Source organism: Protopterus annectens, chromosome 5.part0, assembly GCF_019279795.1.
Source record: "Protopterus annectens isolate FY-2018-M chromosome 5.part0, PAN1.0, whole genome shotgun sequence".
NCBI lineage: Eukaryota > Metazoa > Chordata > Ceratodontiformes > Protopteridae > Protopterus > Protopterus annectens.
This window is the reverse complement of record NC_056735.1, coordinates 1172589495-1172605920: the sequence shown is the minus strand read 5'-3', so window position 1 is coordinate 1172605920 and position 16426 is coordinate 1172589495. Positions and strand designations below refer to the sequence as shown.

At 38.1% G+C, this 16426-nt stretch overlaps 1 protein-coding gene across 1 annotated transcript in view; it reads left to right on the top strand.

Moving 5' to 3' along the window:
• ATR (ATR serine/threonine kinase) overlaps nt 1-16426 on the top strand; it is a 1835177-nt gene that overhangs the window by 660001 nt on the left and 1158750 nt on the right. Inside the window, exon 15 of the mRNA XM_044071973.1 lies at nt 8351-8545. Coding sequence (XP_043927908.1) covers nt 8351-8545 — 195 coding nt within the window. The remainder of the gene's footprint in view (nt 1-8350; nt 8546-16426) is intronic.

Below are 16426 nucleotides of genomic sequence, written 5' to 3'. Positions count from 1 at the left end.
ATCCAACCTAAGGTCTGGTCCTAGTGAGACCAGATAAGAGGGAGATTACTGTATGAACTCCTTCAAATGGAGTCTTCCAAGTCCTCTGCTGTTCCTCCTGTTCTTGCTTCCTTGTTTAGATGCCTTTTCTGCAGCTTCTCAGGCTCTTGTCTCCCAGCCCCCTGCTTCTTATAAACCTGATGGATTTTATAAGGTGTCTGATTGCATATTCCTTTACAAGTGCATCTTTTTTTCTGAGGGACATACTTTGGGTTTTGCAAGAGGCCAGGAAACCCACTACCAGATTTTCTTTCTGGTGTATTTCTCAACCTGGATCCACTTTCTGTGAAAGTTCCTTTGATTCTGTATTATTTGTGTGAATTGCTCAGTGCTGGGTTGGCATACTCTTATTTTAAAGCCCAGCTGCCAGCCATTTCATTGTGTCTGCCTTTTGACTTCCCGTTTAGTTTCTAGATTTGAGGTCAAACAATTTCTTAAAGGCATCCTTGATACTATGCCTCCCAGGAAGCCTATTCTTCCTTCCTTCCTTCCTGAGTCATTAATTTTGTCCTGGAAAAATTGAATCAGGCTCCTTTTGAGCTTGCAGCTTCAGCTTTCTTGCAGCATTGTTCTTGGATGACTATTCTTCTTTTGGCCCTTACTTCAGCCCGGCTCGTGTCTGAGCTGCAGGCCCTTATGGCTGTTCCTCCCTTTTTTGTTTTTGATAAGGACAGGGTGTCTCTTTGCAGTACTCCTATGCTCAAGGTGGTTAATGAGTTGTCTCTTAATCAGTGTATTTATTTGCCCAATTTTTTCCCTTCTCCACAGTTTACTAGTGAGAGATTCTTCACCCCTTTGAGTTGCATAGACAGCTCACATACTGTTTGGATAGCACTAAAGCCATTTGTAAATCTTGAGCAGCTTTTTGTTTCTTTTCATCCTTTGTCTTTAGGTTTGGCTGTTTATAAGCAAACCATTTCTTCTTGGATATCTAAAGCAATTTCCTTTTGTTACTCCTTTCACAGGAAAAGCCTTCATCCTTCTATTAAGGCTCATTCTACCAAGGCTGTGGCTTCTTCATGTGCTTTTTTCAAAGGTTTTGCTACTTGGACTTCTGTGTACACTTTTACCAAACATCATAAGTTGAATGTTGTTTCTAGGGCTAGAGACGAATTTGCCAGTGCTATCCTGCATGGCTTTCTTGAGGGTTCTGCTGGGCCTTTCTCCTCCCAACTTTCTGATTGAGCATTTGTACTTGTATTCTTGTAAAGAAAACTGCAACAGTGATATAGAAGGACATAGTAAGGTTGTGTAAAATCTTACCATAACAGTAGATGTCCTTCTCTTCACTGTTGCAGTATCCCCATTTCTTTTTCCTTCTGGATGCATGTTACTACTTTCTCCTTTGACTGTTGTTCCTCCTGGGGCTCTTCAGTTTTGAGGATGGTACATCCATACATCACCCCTGTGCTCTCCACCATGCACAGGAGCATACATGTGATGTAAGACATCCCTATTACAACCTAAAGGCTTTGGTATATTGGCTGAATATCTGGCTAACCTTGGCAGGAGATCCCTATTGTAAGAAAATACTGTTATGGTAAGATTTTAAATAACTGTACTTTATATAATGTACATCTGCATGTGTATGTACAGATAGATATGTAGATACAGATGATTACATGTGTATTCTTGTATATAGTATACATGTGTGTATGCATGATCATATGAATCTGAGTGATTGAACACTTTAAGTACAGCTGTAAAAGTGAGCAGCTGTTAGATTCATTTCACTTCTTTTTGCTTTTCCGATGGCAGAATGTGTGAAAGACTGGTGAAGCTTTCTCTAGATGGTTGACTCGTACACTTCTTGTTACCAGTATTTATAAGCCTTCCAGAGACTGACTGAGTTAATTTCAACCACAGAAGACAATACATTTAAGAAATCTTAATAATGTTTCTGTACTTCAGAATGATGTGTCCTTCATATCCACATTTTTGTTTATGCTTTTGTTGACAGGGTTAGTCTCGATAGGCCAGTGGCATATTTTCAAGGGAGACCAGAGGTGGTATTCATAACTCACTAGGGGAGATTTGGCCAGGACACCAGGGAGGTACCCCCACTCTCTTTTTTTTTTTTAATAATTGCCATGGGATCTTTTACATTTGTCTGAATTACCACCAACTCAGGCAGATGGGGCCTAGGTTTAACATTTCATCCAAAGTACGGCACACTCAAGAGTGCAGCACCCACCCTTCTGCGTCACTATAGTATCAGTATTGGAAATAAATTCAAGCAGCTGAGCTGGGAATAGAACCCTCAGTCTTCTGATCTTCCATCACCAAAGACAAGTGTTGTACCTGTTGAGCCACTAACACACTATAACTGCGTGTGTGTGTGTGCATGTGTGTGTGTGTGTGTGTGTGTGTGTGTGTGTGTGTGTGTGTGTGTGTGTATTTTGGCAGAGTAGTCAGGTTGTCCTTCTCTTCACCTGATTCTCAGCTGCCATAATACCTCTTCTTTTCCATACCATGTAACAAACAGGAACATAATTATCCTAGGTTTACTGTAGTTTTAGTCAAATGGAGATAAAGCTGAACAAGTAAATCAAGTACAAACCACCATCTTTGATTAAAAAAAAATCGAAGCAGTCTGCGCCTTGTAGTACACCACCCAGTCTCAAAAATCTGATTCTGGCCTTGTCTCCAGTTAAACCAGTTAGTCTCCATATCAGTACCTTTTAGATGTCTTATCTCATACTTCAGCTTTTTTAAGAGCTGCATGGCAACATATGATCTTATAATAATGCATTCATTAGATTTGCATGACTTCAGTTGTCTAGCATATCCAACAACAGTCCTTATAAATGCCTTAAGTCATGTTTTAATCCCTTCCAAACAATTCCAAATTTTTTTGTACTGGGTCACTTTCACCTTTGTCATCACTCTGAATTCCATGTTGGCCACAGCCATATGGTCTTACCTTGCTGTTCATTTTATTCTTCCAGAAATAACATCTTTTTCACTTATGACCTGATCCACATCCACAGCCATCATAATGTTCATAACAATTTAATACACTAGTACTGTGAAATGTGCTTCTATTAAACAATGTTTTGACAATAACACTAAATTTAATCTTGGCAAGTGGAGTACCAAGGATTGATTGAAAATTTCAGTGTAGGTTTAAGTGTAGACAGACATTCTGTAACATATTGAAAACATGGTTAGTAGTAAGGGATGCACAACTAAATGAGGTATTATTGGTTGTAAGTTTGGATGTGAAGAAGGCCTTTGATAGAATGGAGAGATATTAACTAACTAAGGTGTTTCTAGAGTTTAGATCGCCACAGTCAATTCAACAAAATGTGCAGGGCAGTATATATGTTTAGCCTCTGTTCCTGGAATGAAAATACATACAGAAATGTCTGTCATTGTGTCTGTTAAGGGGAACAAGGCAAAATTGTCCACGCTTGTTCTGCTTACCTTGTGCTTAACAAACCCTAGCAGTAGTTTACTGTGTTATCTTGTAGGACAGAATGAAGTGACAGTTTCTTTGTTTCTAGCTGATGTTTATATATTTAACAAATCCATAGAATGACACTAGTAGGCTATGTCAGTTGGATAAATTTGAGATGCTTTTAGGTTATTGGTTAATCAGTAAAATAAAGACGTGATTATTGCAGTCCTTCCCAGATTTTGCAGCAAATGTGTGTGACTGCTTATAGCAGGAAAAGCGCAGTAAATAATAAGTATGGTTACTACACAGCTTGGAAGATTATATTAATAAGCCCTGAAATAAAATAAGTTAAATCCTGAATTTTGTAGCTAGAAACTGTTTGGACTGTAAATGGATCTAGATAATGTTTCTTTACTTCCAAATGACTTTCATTTTAATGGTGATATTTCTATTTATTTATGCTTTTTGTGCTAGTGGCTTTCCACTATTTTCTTTCCTTGTTACTGCATGCATTACAAGCATTCCCAGTAGAAAAGTCCAGTGAATGTTTCGAAGGCAGTTAAACCATGAAGCATAATAATGTATGGGATGGAGGATATGGCTTTTATTTCATGAAACAATTAAAGACGGACACAGGTTCAAGTTTTTCTGACTTGCATTTATATTATGAAGTTGTACAATTAAAACTAAAGTATTTGCTGCTTTTGCATGAATATGAGGCCAAGTGGAAAAAGTCTAATGTGGTTTTCTATTGAAAGTGCTGGTTGATTTGAAGGAGTTTTATTATGGTCATGTTATTGTAGGAGGTTCTGTGGTGTAGTGGTTATCACATCCGCTTTACACCCAGAAGATCTGGTTTCATTCCCCAGTGGAACCACTATTGTGGGTTGGCATAAGGGGGTTGGAGTTTGGAATAATGAGTTGTTTGCATCACAGATACAAGTTGCAGGGATTGATTCTCACCTTTGAGGGAAATTAGCTAGGCTTAAAAGGGCCCCAAGGGCAGCTAGCCTAGTTCTTACCAGTGAACCTATGAAAATAAAGCTTTCCACTATGATAATGCAGAATGTAGTGACTTTACATAACATATTAGAAAAGGTAACGCCTGATTTCCTGGTCATCGTAAATTTAGTAGAGTAGAGACTGAGTGCTTATGGTAAGGTTGATTTAAGAGATTTTAAGGAGAGGAAATACACATTTCTAGAGCATTTTCTTCTTTTCTTTTCCTTATTATGATACAGTATTCAAAATGATCTCCTTTTCTTGATTATCCATGCCCTCTGAGCAGAAAAAAATCATATTTATGAAGCAAAGTGAAAGTTAGCAATCATCTATAACGTGGAAAAGCAAAACTTGTATCTAATATACTATTCCTTTTTGAGAGAATCAAATGCTTAGTTACCAAACACAGTGGATTCAGACTCTATGTAAAATTGACTTGTATACCAATAATTTGAGTAAAAAATTGATTAGTTTTAACCCACCATGAGTTGAATCATTGGGGAATACCACTATAGATGCATTCAGGTTCCACTACTATGCGAATGGAGTTTAGTTGGATTTGCCAACCAAGGCTTGAAGGGGCCTGTGTAAGCTCAGAGTAAAATATTTTGTTGTGTTCTATTTCTAAAAGATGTTATTGTATTTTTTTGTATTTATAGTTTCTTAAACATTTCTAAGTTCAGCAGTTTATCAGGTTTATGATTCCATTGCTTGATAGCACTTCATTTGCAATAGAAAATATTATCTGCAATGTGTGAATAATGAAACAAGATGCAGTTTATATTTTATATTGAATATGGTTTGAAAAGAGAAATCTGACCAATTTTATGAATAATGAAACAAGTTCTGAAATGTGTTTAGACCAATAAAAGTGTTTATTTTTCAGTATTTAAACTGGAGATGTTATCTAAATGAAAATAATGCAATGATTTGTTAAGATTATATCCAGAAGTTATATCTTTAGGTAGCCAGTCTGTTAATCTAAGCTGTGTCCATGGAGTGGTATTTGTTGGTTAGACTTATTAACAATATATTCAATAGTTTTCATGTGCAAATTGAGTGATTGTTTGCTTTTAGAAAAGTAAAGCCACAATGAGATCCTTATTTGCCAAACACTATTAATTATATTCTTCAGTTATACTACAAAGTTTAAATTCCAATTTAAATAACTTCTAAAAAAAAAAACAAAGAAAGAAAGTTATACTAGAATTTCTGATAGTGCACTCCAAATGTAATAGTGGCCATGTTAGAATCTCCTGTGATATTCTAGGTGAAACACCTGGCCAAAAAACTTACTCTAAATCATTTTAATAATTTTCTTTTACTGCATTTTTAGAGGTCACATGGTAGGCAAATGTAGGCTGAGGGAATCAAACCTTGTACTACAGGAAGTAGCTTGTTTACAGCTAATGGCCGCAATCCTTTGCACTAACAATCAGACAGTTAATCCTATGCTTTTTTTCTTTTCTCATTACTAAGTGAAAAAGACGTGTCCATTTGCCCAGTATATAGTTTATATTTTTCTTTAAAGGGTCATGTATTCACTTTGTGCTAATACCCTGAAGCACAGTGTCACCTTTCACAGTTTATCATGAAATGTGGATTACAACTGACAGTACTGGTGAAAGTTCCTGCTTAAGACCACTTTTCCATTACATTTTGAAAGTAAAAGACATGCAAGAAAATCTCATCAATTTGATTTTAAGAGTGAGTATGACAGTAACTTTTAGCATTAGAGAACTATAACATACTCCTCAAATGCTAACTATACTTATAGCTAAAGGTAAATAAAAAAGTGGACACTATAGAATACACCAGCATAGAAACATCAGGTAGAATGTAAACTGCATGTAACCCGTCTAGCTACCTCTTCTCATTACAGTGAGAAGAAGAGAATATAAGCAGAAGTCTTGGTACAGTAATTTCAGTTTGTTCATATTTATTGGGACAGAGACTATGTAACAGACTGCATACTTTTTTAAAGAAGAAACCGCTTTTTAAAATATCACTTATGACATAGGTAACCATACATGTTTATAAATGAAAACAACCCATATTGAAGTTTTTTCAGTTGTAAACGTTATACATCACTTATAATCTATGGTATGGTCGAAAGGGGTCGGGTCGAACAGTTGCAGCATCGGAAAAGAATGCTGAATTTGGAAGTCTTGGAAGACCGGAATGTCGAAAATGGTAAACACGAAAATGTGTATATGACATTTTCGACATTCCCATCTTCCAGCCGTGTTAGCTTACTTCTACTATTTTGCAGTGAGCTATGCCCCCCTGCACCCCCCATGTAGGGGGATTCACCCCCCCACCCCCTGCACATTAAATATACCAACTCCGAGATCACACTACAGTGAGAAAATGGGCTACTTCCCTGTTCCTCACTGAAGCACGACCTCCCACCACAGTCTCGGCACATCGCTTGTCAAATGGTCATGTGCACCATGCAACTCGACTAACCTCCGGCGACTGCTGTTGGTTCAATTTCCTGACCCTTGGAAACTGTGATTTCGAACATCGGCCGTTTGACTAACTGCCATTCGTGTAAGTCATAGTAAACCATCTATCCAGTCATTATCAGCCAAACATTACAAAGCTCATTCAGTTCATGCCTTCCCTTAAACCTCATTCCTCCTTCAAAACTTTATTCTGTATGTATTGTTCCCACAGTTCCCATTTTATTCTATGTAATTTGCTTCTACCCAGTTCTAAAGATCCCACTTCTAGTTGTTTTCTCTCTCTAACTATATTCACTACTTCTTGTACGGTTGGTTTAGACTTTCGATTTCCATTTTCTAGCATTGGCTTTTTTGGCAGCTATCAGGATTAAACTCAGCAAGGCCTTACTACATCTAGACAATTTTTATTCTCTGTCATAGCTCAAAAAAAGTTTCCTTAGTTCCACCAATTTGCTCACCCAGTATTTCTGTTCGAGTAGTCTTTAGGGAATTTTTGAAGTGCCAACTCATTACACTCCCAAAAAATTTGTTCCCAATTACCTCTTTCTTCCCCATCACAACTCCAGCATTTGCAATCTACCTGAGGAAAAATTCTTTGGAGTCTGCTTGGGGTATAAAAATACCTTTGTAAACTCTTCCAAGCAAAGATCCTAAATCTTCTAGACTTTGTTGCATGTATGGGAGCCATACGTCAGACTGGATATTTTCAATTCATTTGTTGTTTAAGATCTTGCCTCCAACATTGTTTGCTAATTTCCTTGCATTCTCATTTGCCTGAGTGCTTGCTCATGCACCCCTCTAGTTTCTGTTTTGTGACTGTATCTTTTGCACCTTTTCATATTTTCTTTGTGATGTATGAATGTATATCAGAGGAATGTACCCTGTAACATTAAGTTCGACAGCTACAGTTGGATCACCTTGTGCTACACTGTTGCATTTTCTGCTCTCACTAAAAGCATTTGTTCAGGTGCAGACCTTGACTCTTGCTCTTCACAGCTGCTGTATTACTATTTGCCACACAGAGGGAAGTATCCGAGTAAAGCAGATAAGGATATTTACAGATTGAGACTTAATCCAGTAGCATTCCATAACATAACCAGTGCACAACGTCTTCTGATTAGGTTCATACCAGTTTGACTTAATACATGACTTGTTACCAACTTAATGGTGAGTAGCACTGTCACACTGCTGTGTAGATGATGTATGCAAAATTTTGGTTTATCATTTTATCCCTCTTGCTAAATTAATTATGATTATTAGCCAATATCACCATTTTCTCACCCTATAAACATGATTTCCATTTCTTGAATCAGTAGATGAAATGTATTCTCAATCATAAGGACCAAATTTCAGTCTTTTGGGCCCCAGATGGCGAAGAGCCACTTCGTCTCATGTTCTTTTTCTTTTTTTTATATGCAACTATGTGTTTATTTCTTCGCAGCGCACACTTCAGTTACTGCTGCCTTATCTCGCTGCCAAAGCAAGTCCTACAGCCTCTAGTTTAATCCGCACAATCGCAAAACAACTGAATGTGAACCGCAGAGAGATTCTTATCAACAACTTCAAGTACATCTTCTCCCATCTGGTGTGCTCCTGTTCCAAGGATGAGCTGGAGCGTGCTTTGCACTACCTCAAGGTAATTAAACATGCAGTTCAGAAAGTACAGAGTTTATTAATCTGCTTATTTGTTTGTGGTACCCAGTAGTGATGAGACCTGCACTGCATAAAATAGTGTGTGCTTTCAGTAGATCTTAGCTTAAGTAATCCTGCAAAGGTTTGTTGACGTTTCATGTATTAGAAGATGAACATCCGGGAAGAGGAAAAACAAAAGTTTTCAGTCCAAGGAACGCTAAAGAGGCACTGCAGAAGGTGTGGAAAAGATGAAATGAAATATATGGAGATTTGCGTTTCTGTTAAGAGCAAAATTGCATAGTTGTGTGCAGAAACTACAGACGATCTTATGTGATCTTTTGAGGTTTGATAAGTGATGTCTCAGAGTACCTTACTTAATGGCACAGAGTCTCTGTGTCTTTTTTGTGGCACTTTTGACCTAGTTCATTTAGCAGTCATAGTCCTAGAAGGCCAACCAGAGAAAAAAGAAGAAATGTATGACTGCATGGCTTTCATTCTTTTGGTGGCTAATGAGGAAATTCCTCCCTGATGCTACAATAGCAGTGTGAAATTCCCTCATTAGACTTGGAAAAGCCCCAAGAGATTGCAGTGACAGCTGCTTAAGCAAACGGTGTGAGGTGCTGGGGGGGGGGGGGTGTAGACAGGTCATGCTTGGTTACAAATCCTAAGTGTATTTGCAAGCTCAAGATTCATACTGCAAGTGTTAATTTTAGGCCCGTGTTGTATTCCAGGATGGCAGAGATGTCAGATGGGCAAGGCAATGCCCCTGGATTTGCAATATAATGGCAACACTTCTCATGGCCTTGCTCCTGGTGTGTGGCTTGCCATGTCATTAACCTTTGCAGTGGGCATGTGTGTAAGCTCATTAACAGGATGAAGGGAGCAGGCTGCAATATATGTAGTCTCCTCACCAATGAAGATAGATTTGCACTTGGTAAAGAGTAGTAATGCCCAGTCATGAGTATGCAGTACCATGTACTACTGTAAAATTAATCACAAACATTAATCTGCTTCAGATGTCACTAAATAATGTTCAGGGTCAAGGCAATTTTACAAAGAAAAGAGCAGTAATACAGCCTTACTTGTAGAAATTTAAATAAACATTATATGACCTTGACCAACATTAGTTTAAATGTGATCATTTTCTAGCATTTCAGCACACAGGACTAAGGCTGTCAGCTGTTAATGAGCTTCATTTCATCCTGTACCCTTGAGTTTAAGCTGTCAGTTTCTGTTTGCCTATTCTGTGACTCTAAGTTTATTATCAAAACAGTATTTCTGGATTACCGAAAAAAGTGAGTCTTTACCTGGAGGTGTTACCTGTTAAAAAATATTTTTATTTATTTATTTATTTATTTTTTGATGAATTCCACTCAAGCTTGCATCTGTTCAGTTTTCATCCTGTGTTTAGGTAATTCCCCATTATTAACTTAAGTGTGGTAGTCAAGTCTTCTCCCTTCCATGGATCAAAGGTATAAAGTCTTTACTTCATCCTAGACATCACGTGTTTGATTAATGGGTACAGAAGTAGGGTGGGGGTGGGGGGTGGGGAGTGAGCAGCATACTTCTTGTCCGTCCTGGAGGGAGAGAGGCAGCTTGGCTCCCCACTTGCGTGACATCCAGTAAGAGGCTATGCTGATGCAGCCATGGATTCGAAGCCAAAGGAGTATGTTGCAGGGTGGCAACATTGATTAGGGGATTAGTTACTCTGTAAAGCTTGCATGCTGAACCACCATAGACTGGCAGTGTTCTAACTTCTCTTGGAAGCTGCAGAGAGGTGTCAGAGCTCGAGGGCGGGGGGGGGGGGTGATGTCTGCTGATATGATGCCCCTGTGATCAGTTCTTGCCTCATGGGGGAGCAAATGGAGCAGTGATGATGGCTCTCACCCCATAAGTCAAATGGGTTCAGGGGGATTGGGGGCAGTTGATGGTTGGCAGACAGATGATTATATTTAAAAAAAAAAAAAAAAAAAAAAAAAGAAAAGTGGTAGTGAAGCCTTTTTCCTTTTATGTTCCAAGAGTCGGCAATAGGCTCCCTTGTGTTGTCAAATATTTAACCACCACTGTAAGTTCACTCCTCTAAAGAAGAAACAAAATGTTTTTTTTGACGAAGGAACCTTGCTTGTGTCCTTGTTTTTGTAAGCTAATCAGGAGGCCAACACCGATGACCTTCTCCCACAGCCAGCTGCTGTCTCGCTTCATTTGATATGGGAGCCTTGTTAGCAAGATGATTAGCATTTCATAGTATATTTTATATAACAGACTTGCGAATGGAGAGGGGTCTGAATGGAGAGATGAAGTCAGTAGGCAAAGGAGAGTAGTATTGCTGGAATTAAATTCATCCTCATGTCTTGGTGAGAACCTTCAATAGGTGAACCTTGTTTTTACAAAATCTCAACTGGACGACACTGATATGTAGACTGTATTTTATATCGAATCTATTATGGACATTAGGTTAAAATTAAACAAGACAGCTGAGTGCACTAGTCTCAAGGTAAAAGAAAATGCCAAGTCCTGGTATGCACAGTGGTACCAAGACTGGAAAAAGTGCTAGTTTAGAATCCTCAAGAAACAATCCTACAATGGGTTTAGACCAAGGTTGGGGGAGGATAGCCCCCCTGTTTTAGAAGGAAGTAGTAGTGGCCACAGAAAACACAAAAACTTGTAGGCCAAAAAAGATCTATAAAGATGATAGAGTGGGGTATTGAGGACAAGAAAGAAGTTTTGTAATGTTACTGTTTTGCATGAAGTTCAGAATTTCCTGACAGAAGATATATAAAAGGAGTAAGAGAATTTAGAGGAAATAAAAGTACTAGAACAAGAAAAACTGTCAAGTTTCAAATGCAAATTTGTGTTCATTAATCCAACAGATTCACGAAAAACATTATATAGATCAAGAGACCTGAGGCCATTTAGAAAAGGAAGCAACTATGGATGTGTGAAAAATGTAAAGAGCAAAATCTAGAGATTTTGAAAGGAATAATTAAAAAAAAAAAAAAGAAACATGGACGTGGGAAAGAAAGAAATCTGATATGGTGCAATGTTTATGCAAAGGAGAAAGCTAAATTGATCAATACAAAAAAAATAGCTCCAAAGATATTTAAAGAGAATTTCAGGCAAAGGCATCCAGATATGGAAAATTTCACAATACCCAAAATAAATCACAAAGGGGGAATGTAGAACAGAAGATTAGTAAAGAAGAAGTTAGACAGATAGAAGCCAAAGTTATAGAATGCTTGTGAAGTGAGGATTTAGTGTAGAAAGTCTAACATAGGTTATGGCACATTATGATGAAACAGCAAGTCCCAAAATAAGGAGGAGCAGGAGACATCCGAGGAGGAAAATATGGGCATGGGAAAGAAAAATTTAATATGGTGCAATATTTATGCAAAGGAGAAAGCAAAGCTAATCAATACAAAATACAAAAAAGCAGCACTCCACATCAGTAGAGATAGAACAACTTACAGGCAAAGGCATCCAGATGTGGAAAATTTTACAGTACAAAAATAAGAAAACAAAGGGGGGAAAGCAGAAAAAAGCATTATTAATAGAAAAGTTAAAGAAATAGAACTGGAACAACAGGAACCAAGCAGGAAAAAAAACAACAAACACAAACTCCACCAAAAGGATTTAATGCACACTGAAAAAACTCTCTCTGACGTCTCGGCCAAAGCCTTCAAGGAGAAACTGAAGTAATGGATTACCTGTGAAGTGACGGATTTAGTGTAGAAAATCTAACTATGGTGGCATCATAGCATGATAGAACAATGTTGTGGAGTGGTGGACCATTGAGTTCCCATATGAAAATGAATGACACAGGATGAAGCTGAAGAGACTATGTAATAGGAAGATGTTCTGGAACTTTCTACAGAATGCCTATGGGAAACATAGAATAAATAATGCAACCTTAGTGTATAATAAAATGATCAAAAGGAAGAGTTGCTTGTTTTAATAGACATGGATAAACATGAAGATAAATGAAAGAAATACATTACAGAAAGTCAATAAGACCCAAAATGTTAAGTCTGATAAAGCGAATGAACACAGTAGCTAAGACTATTAACAGAAATTCATGTGAACATGAAGGGAATCTGGCTGACAAAGTTAGCAGACAATTGCAAGTTGGGAGCTATTATTAACTCCCCAAGTGATGTTGACATCCTACAGAAAGGCCTCACCGAGACCAATGACTGGTGCCAGAACCATGGCCTTAAGCTCAGTGCCAAAAAATGTGTCATCCTTCCCTTTGGGAAAAACCCAGTTCCCATGAATTACCACAACGATGGTAGTCCACTGAACACAGAAAGCATTATAAGAGATCTGGGAACACAGGTAGACAGCAACCTCTCTTTCGACCACCATATTGCCACTGTGGTCAGAAAGTCCTTTTGTGTGGCACATCTCATTACTAAGGGTTTTGGATCCAGAAAGAAAGCGGTCATTGTCTCCCTGTACTCTTCCGTCATTAGGCCAGTCATTGAGTACAATGCCCCATTTGGCATGTACCTCACTAGACACCTGCAACAACTGGAGAGGTTGCAAAAATACCTCACAAAGAAGATTCTAGGCCTTAAACACTTGTCCTATATGGACAGCCTCAAAATACTCCAACTATTCTGTGTCTCATATCGCCTACTTAGAGGCGATCTCTGCTTGACCTACAAAGCCATGTCTGACCCAGCTCTGTTAGAAATGCTGCATCTAAAGAAATCCCAATCCTTCCACACCACATGCTCTAGAGACCTCAACCTCATTACCACAATCAACAGAACGTGCTGGAGGGACAGGCTTATAATCCAGAGACTGCCCATGCTATGGAGTAGACTTCCCATACATGTCAAACAGAGCACCTCACTGGCCCTCTTCAAGAGAAATCTTGATGAGTGGATGGGAAATAGAAAATTCACCCCGGGATCACTCCAGTGGCTCTACTCGACAGAGGCACTGAGAACTAAGATCAGGTGACACGATGCCAGGGTAATCCTATGGGCTAGGCTTGTGCTCCAGGGCCATTAGCCTAGCACACACCTATGAATCTATATGACATAACAGAAGTAATTAGGATACATTATTGTGCAGCTAAAACAGGCAAAGTCTTACCACAAAAACACAGAGTAATAAGGGAACGGAAGGAAGGAAATCAATGCTACCATCGAAGTATTGAATAGAGAAAACTATAAAGCAGTTAAGACTAGAAGTGTCGCTGTTAGTAGAATACAGAAGAGGGAAAAGATCAACAAAAATACTTTAAAAGATAGACATGATAAAAGCAACGCACAGTATCAGAACAGATCTGACTCACTCATACACTATTGCAAATAATTAGCTAAAGATATCAGCTGAGGCAAAAACTTCAGTTCATTGATGACCCAAAAAGGTTTTATAGAGAATTGGGAAACGAGGCAAAAGGAATAGAAATACCACCAAAAAAAGGAGTAGATGCATTTTGGAGAAACACCTATGAAGATCCTGTGGCACATAAAGATACTGAATCGATAGAGGACGTAAACGAAACAGTAAGAAGTTCAAATGTATAGTATATGAACTGGGATGAAGTAACGACCAGAAAAACTGAAGCTAAATTAAGAAAAGCTCCTAACTGGAAAATCCCAGGCACAGGTGCAGTAATTAACTTCTAGCTAAAAGTATTGGCATCTTTACATGAAGATTTAGCACCGAGTAAGAACTATTTATATGCATACCTCAAACAGACACCAGCCTAGTTAACAACAGAAGTAATACTTAAGAGTGAACCTGTAAGATGTTCTAAAAACTATAGACCAATAACCAGCCTTCCAACAGTGTGTAAACTATACACTGCAATTGATGCCAACAGAGTTTTTAGTCATTTAGAAGAAAACTCAATCGTGGCAATAAAACAAAAGGTTAACAGAAGAAAGTCATATGGAGCAAAGAATCATTTGTTGTTTAAGTCATAATGGAGAACTGTAAAAAGGGAAGAATATAAGTATGGCATGGATAGACTACAAAAAAATCATTTGACAGAATCCCACATTCATGGATAAAACAGTACCTAAAAATGTATAAGATAACAGCCTACATTGATCGATCCAATTATAGTGACAATGAAACCGTTGCAAACCACTTTGCAGCTAAGGCATGATGAAGAACAAATTGTTATCCCGGGGATAAAAATTCAAAGGGCGATATTCCAGGATGACTCTTTGCCTTCCCTGCTTGTTTTTCTTGCCCTTAGCCCATTAAGCTGTCTACTTAACAGTTTTAAGTGATGGTTACAATTTGGCTCCCAGAAAAGAACAAAGTATAACGACTTCTGTTCTTTTTGTGGGTAATTTAAAGCTGTATAGTTCGTAAGAATGAGAAACTGAAAGCACAACTACAAGTGATCAAAACTTTATCAGAAGATATAAGAATGTCACTTGGTCTTGATAAATGTGCAAAAGCAATCTTTAAAGCAGGACAACTGCAGCACCAAGAAAATATCAGTCTGGGACAGGAATGTGATGTAAAGGAACTTGAGCAGGAGGGAGTGCGCTAGTATTTGGGAATTAATGAAGGATTGATAATAAAACATGAACAAATGCAAATAAAACTTAGTAAGGAATATTTTAGAAGACTAAACTTAGATACTGAAAATAGCCCTGACATCTAGGAACAAAGTCCAAGCCATAAACCAGTTTGATTTTTGTGTTCTAACTTTTTGGGGTGATTGTGTGGCCCAAAAAGGTATTGGATCAGTTGGACAAAAAAACAGAAAAATGCTTCACAGTTATCAAAGGATTTGTAAAAATCAGTGTATACCAAGATTATATATTCCACATTCTGAAGGAGGTATGGGCCTTCTCGAAATTGATTACATGTATAGATCTGCAATCATAGGACTGCATACATACCTGCTGACTTCACAAGATCCAAACATAGTGAAAGTTTTAAAACACGAAGGGAGCAAGTCTAAGATTACTTCCAAGCTTAGTTTAGCAGAAGCATATCAGTGTCAAGTGGGAATGGAAATCAAAACAGAAGTAGACAAAAATCAGGCAGCAACTGAATGTACCAAAAAGCAAAAGAAAGTGTACGGTAAAGGATCAGGTGAGAAGGCAAGAAATGTGGAAAAGGCATAACTATACTTGCAAGTAGAGAAAATTCCCAGAACAATTTTTTGTCTATCAGGTTCTGATGCAGAAATGGTTAAGGAGAGGTGAATTTAAATCAAAAGATGAAAGGTTAATGTTGGCAGTCCAGGTCTGTCAACTGTGTACACAGTCATTTACAAAGTGCATTGAACATGTCGGAGAAACAGACAAATGATGGTTCTGTAAAACAGAATTGGAAACCATTGTATATCTAGTTGCTGGGTTTTATACACTATTGAGGTTTGTATACTGAAAGGCATAATAACGTGGCAAGACTGTTGCAATGGGGATTCTGCAGACTTTACAGTGTTAAAATGCGGGTCCTTGTGGAAGATAGCACCAGCTATGCAAAATATTATGTTCATAAAGTAGCAGAAAGTATTCTAAGAGCTAAGCCAGCACATGAATGTGGAAATGAGAGTTTACCAGTATGGATGTCTGTAAGTAGGAGTATAGAAATTAGCCAATAGGGGGCTAGAAATTACCAGAAGAAATTGGCAAAGGACTCAAGGTAATAGGAGCAAATTACTAAGGAGTGAAAAATAAGAGAGTAGGATATGGCTAAGAGGGAGTTTAGATTGCAGGTTAGAGACTGCCTTCCCTATCCGGGATTGGTAATAAAGTATAGGCAGAGAGAGCAAGAGAGATCGGGTAGTCCTAAGTGAAAGATCAGCTCTGGTAGAATTTAGTTGAGTTTGGAAGCATACAGCTCAACTGTGCATATTTTCACAGACTGTCCAGATTTTTGCCTCATATTTTTGGTCAGTTTT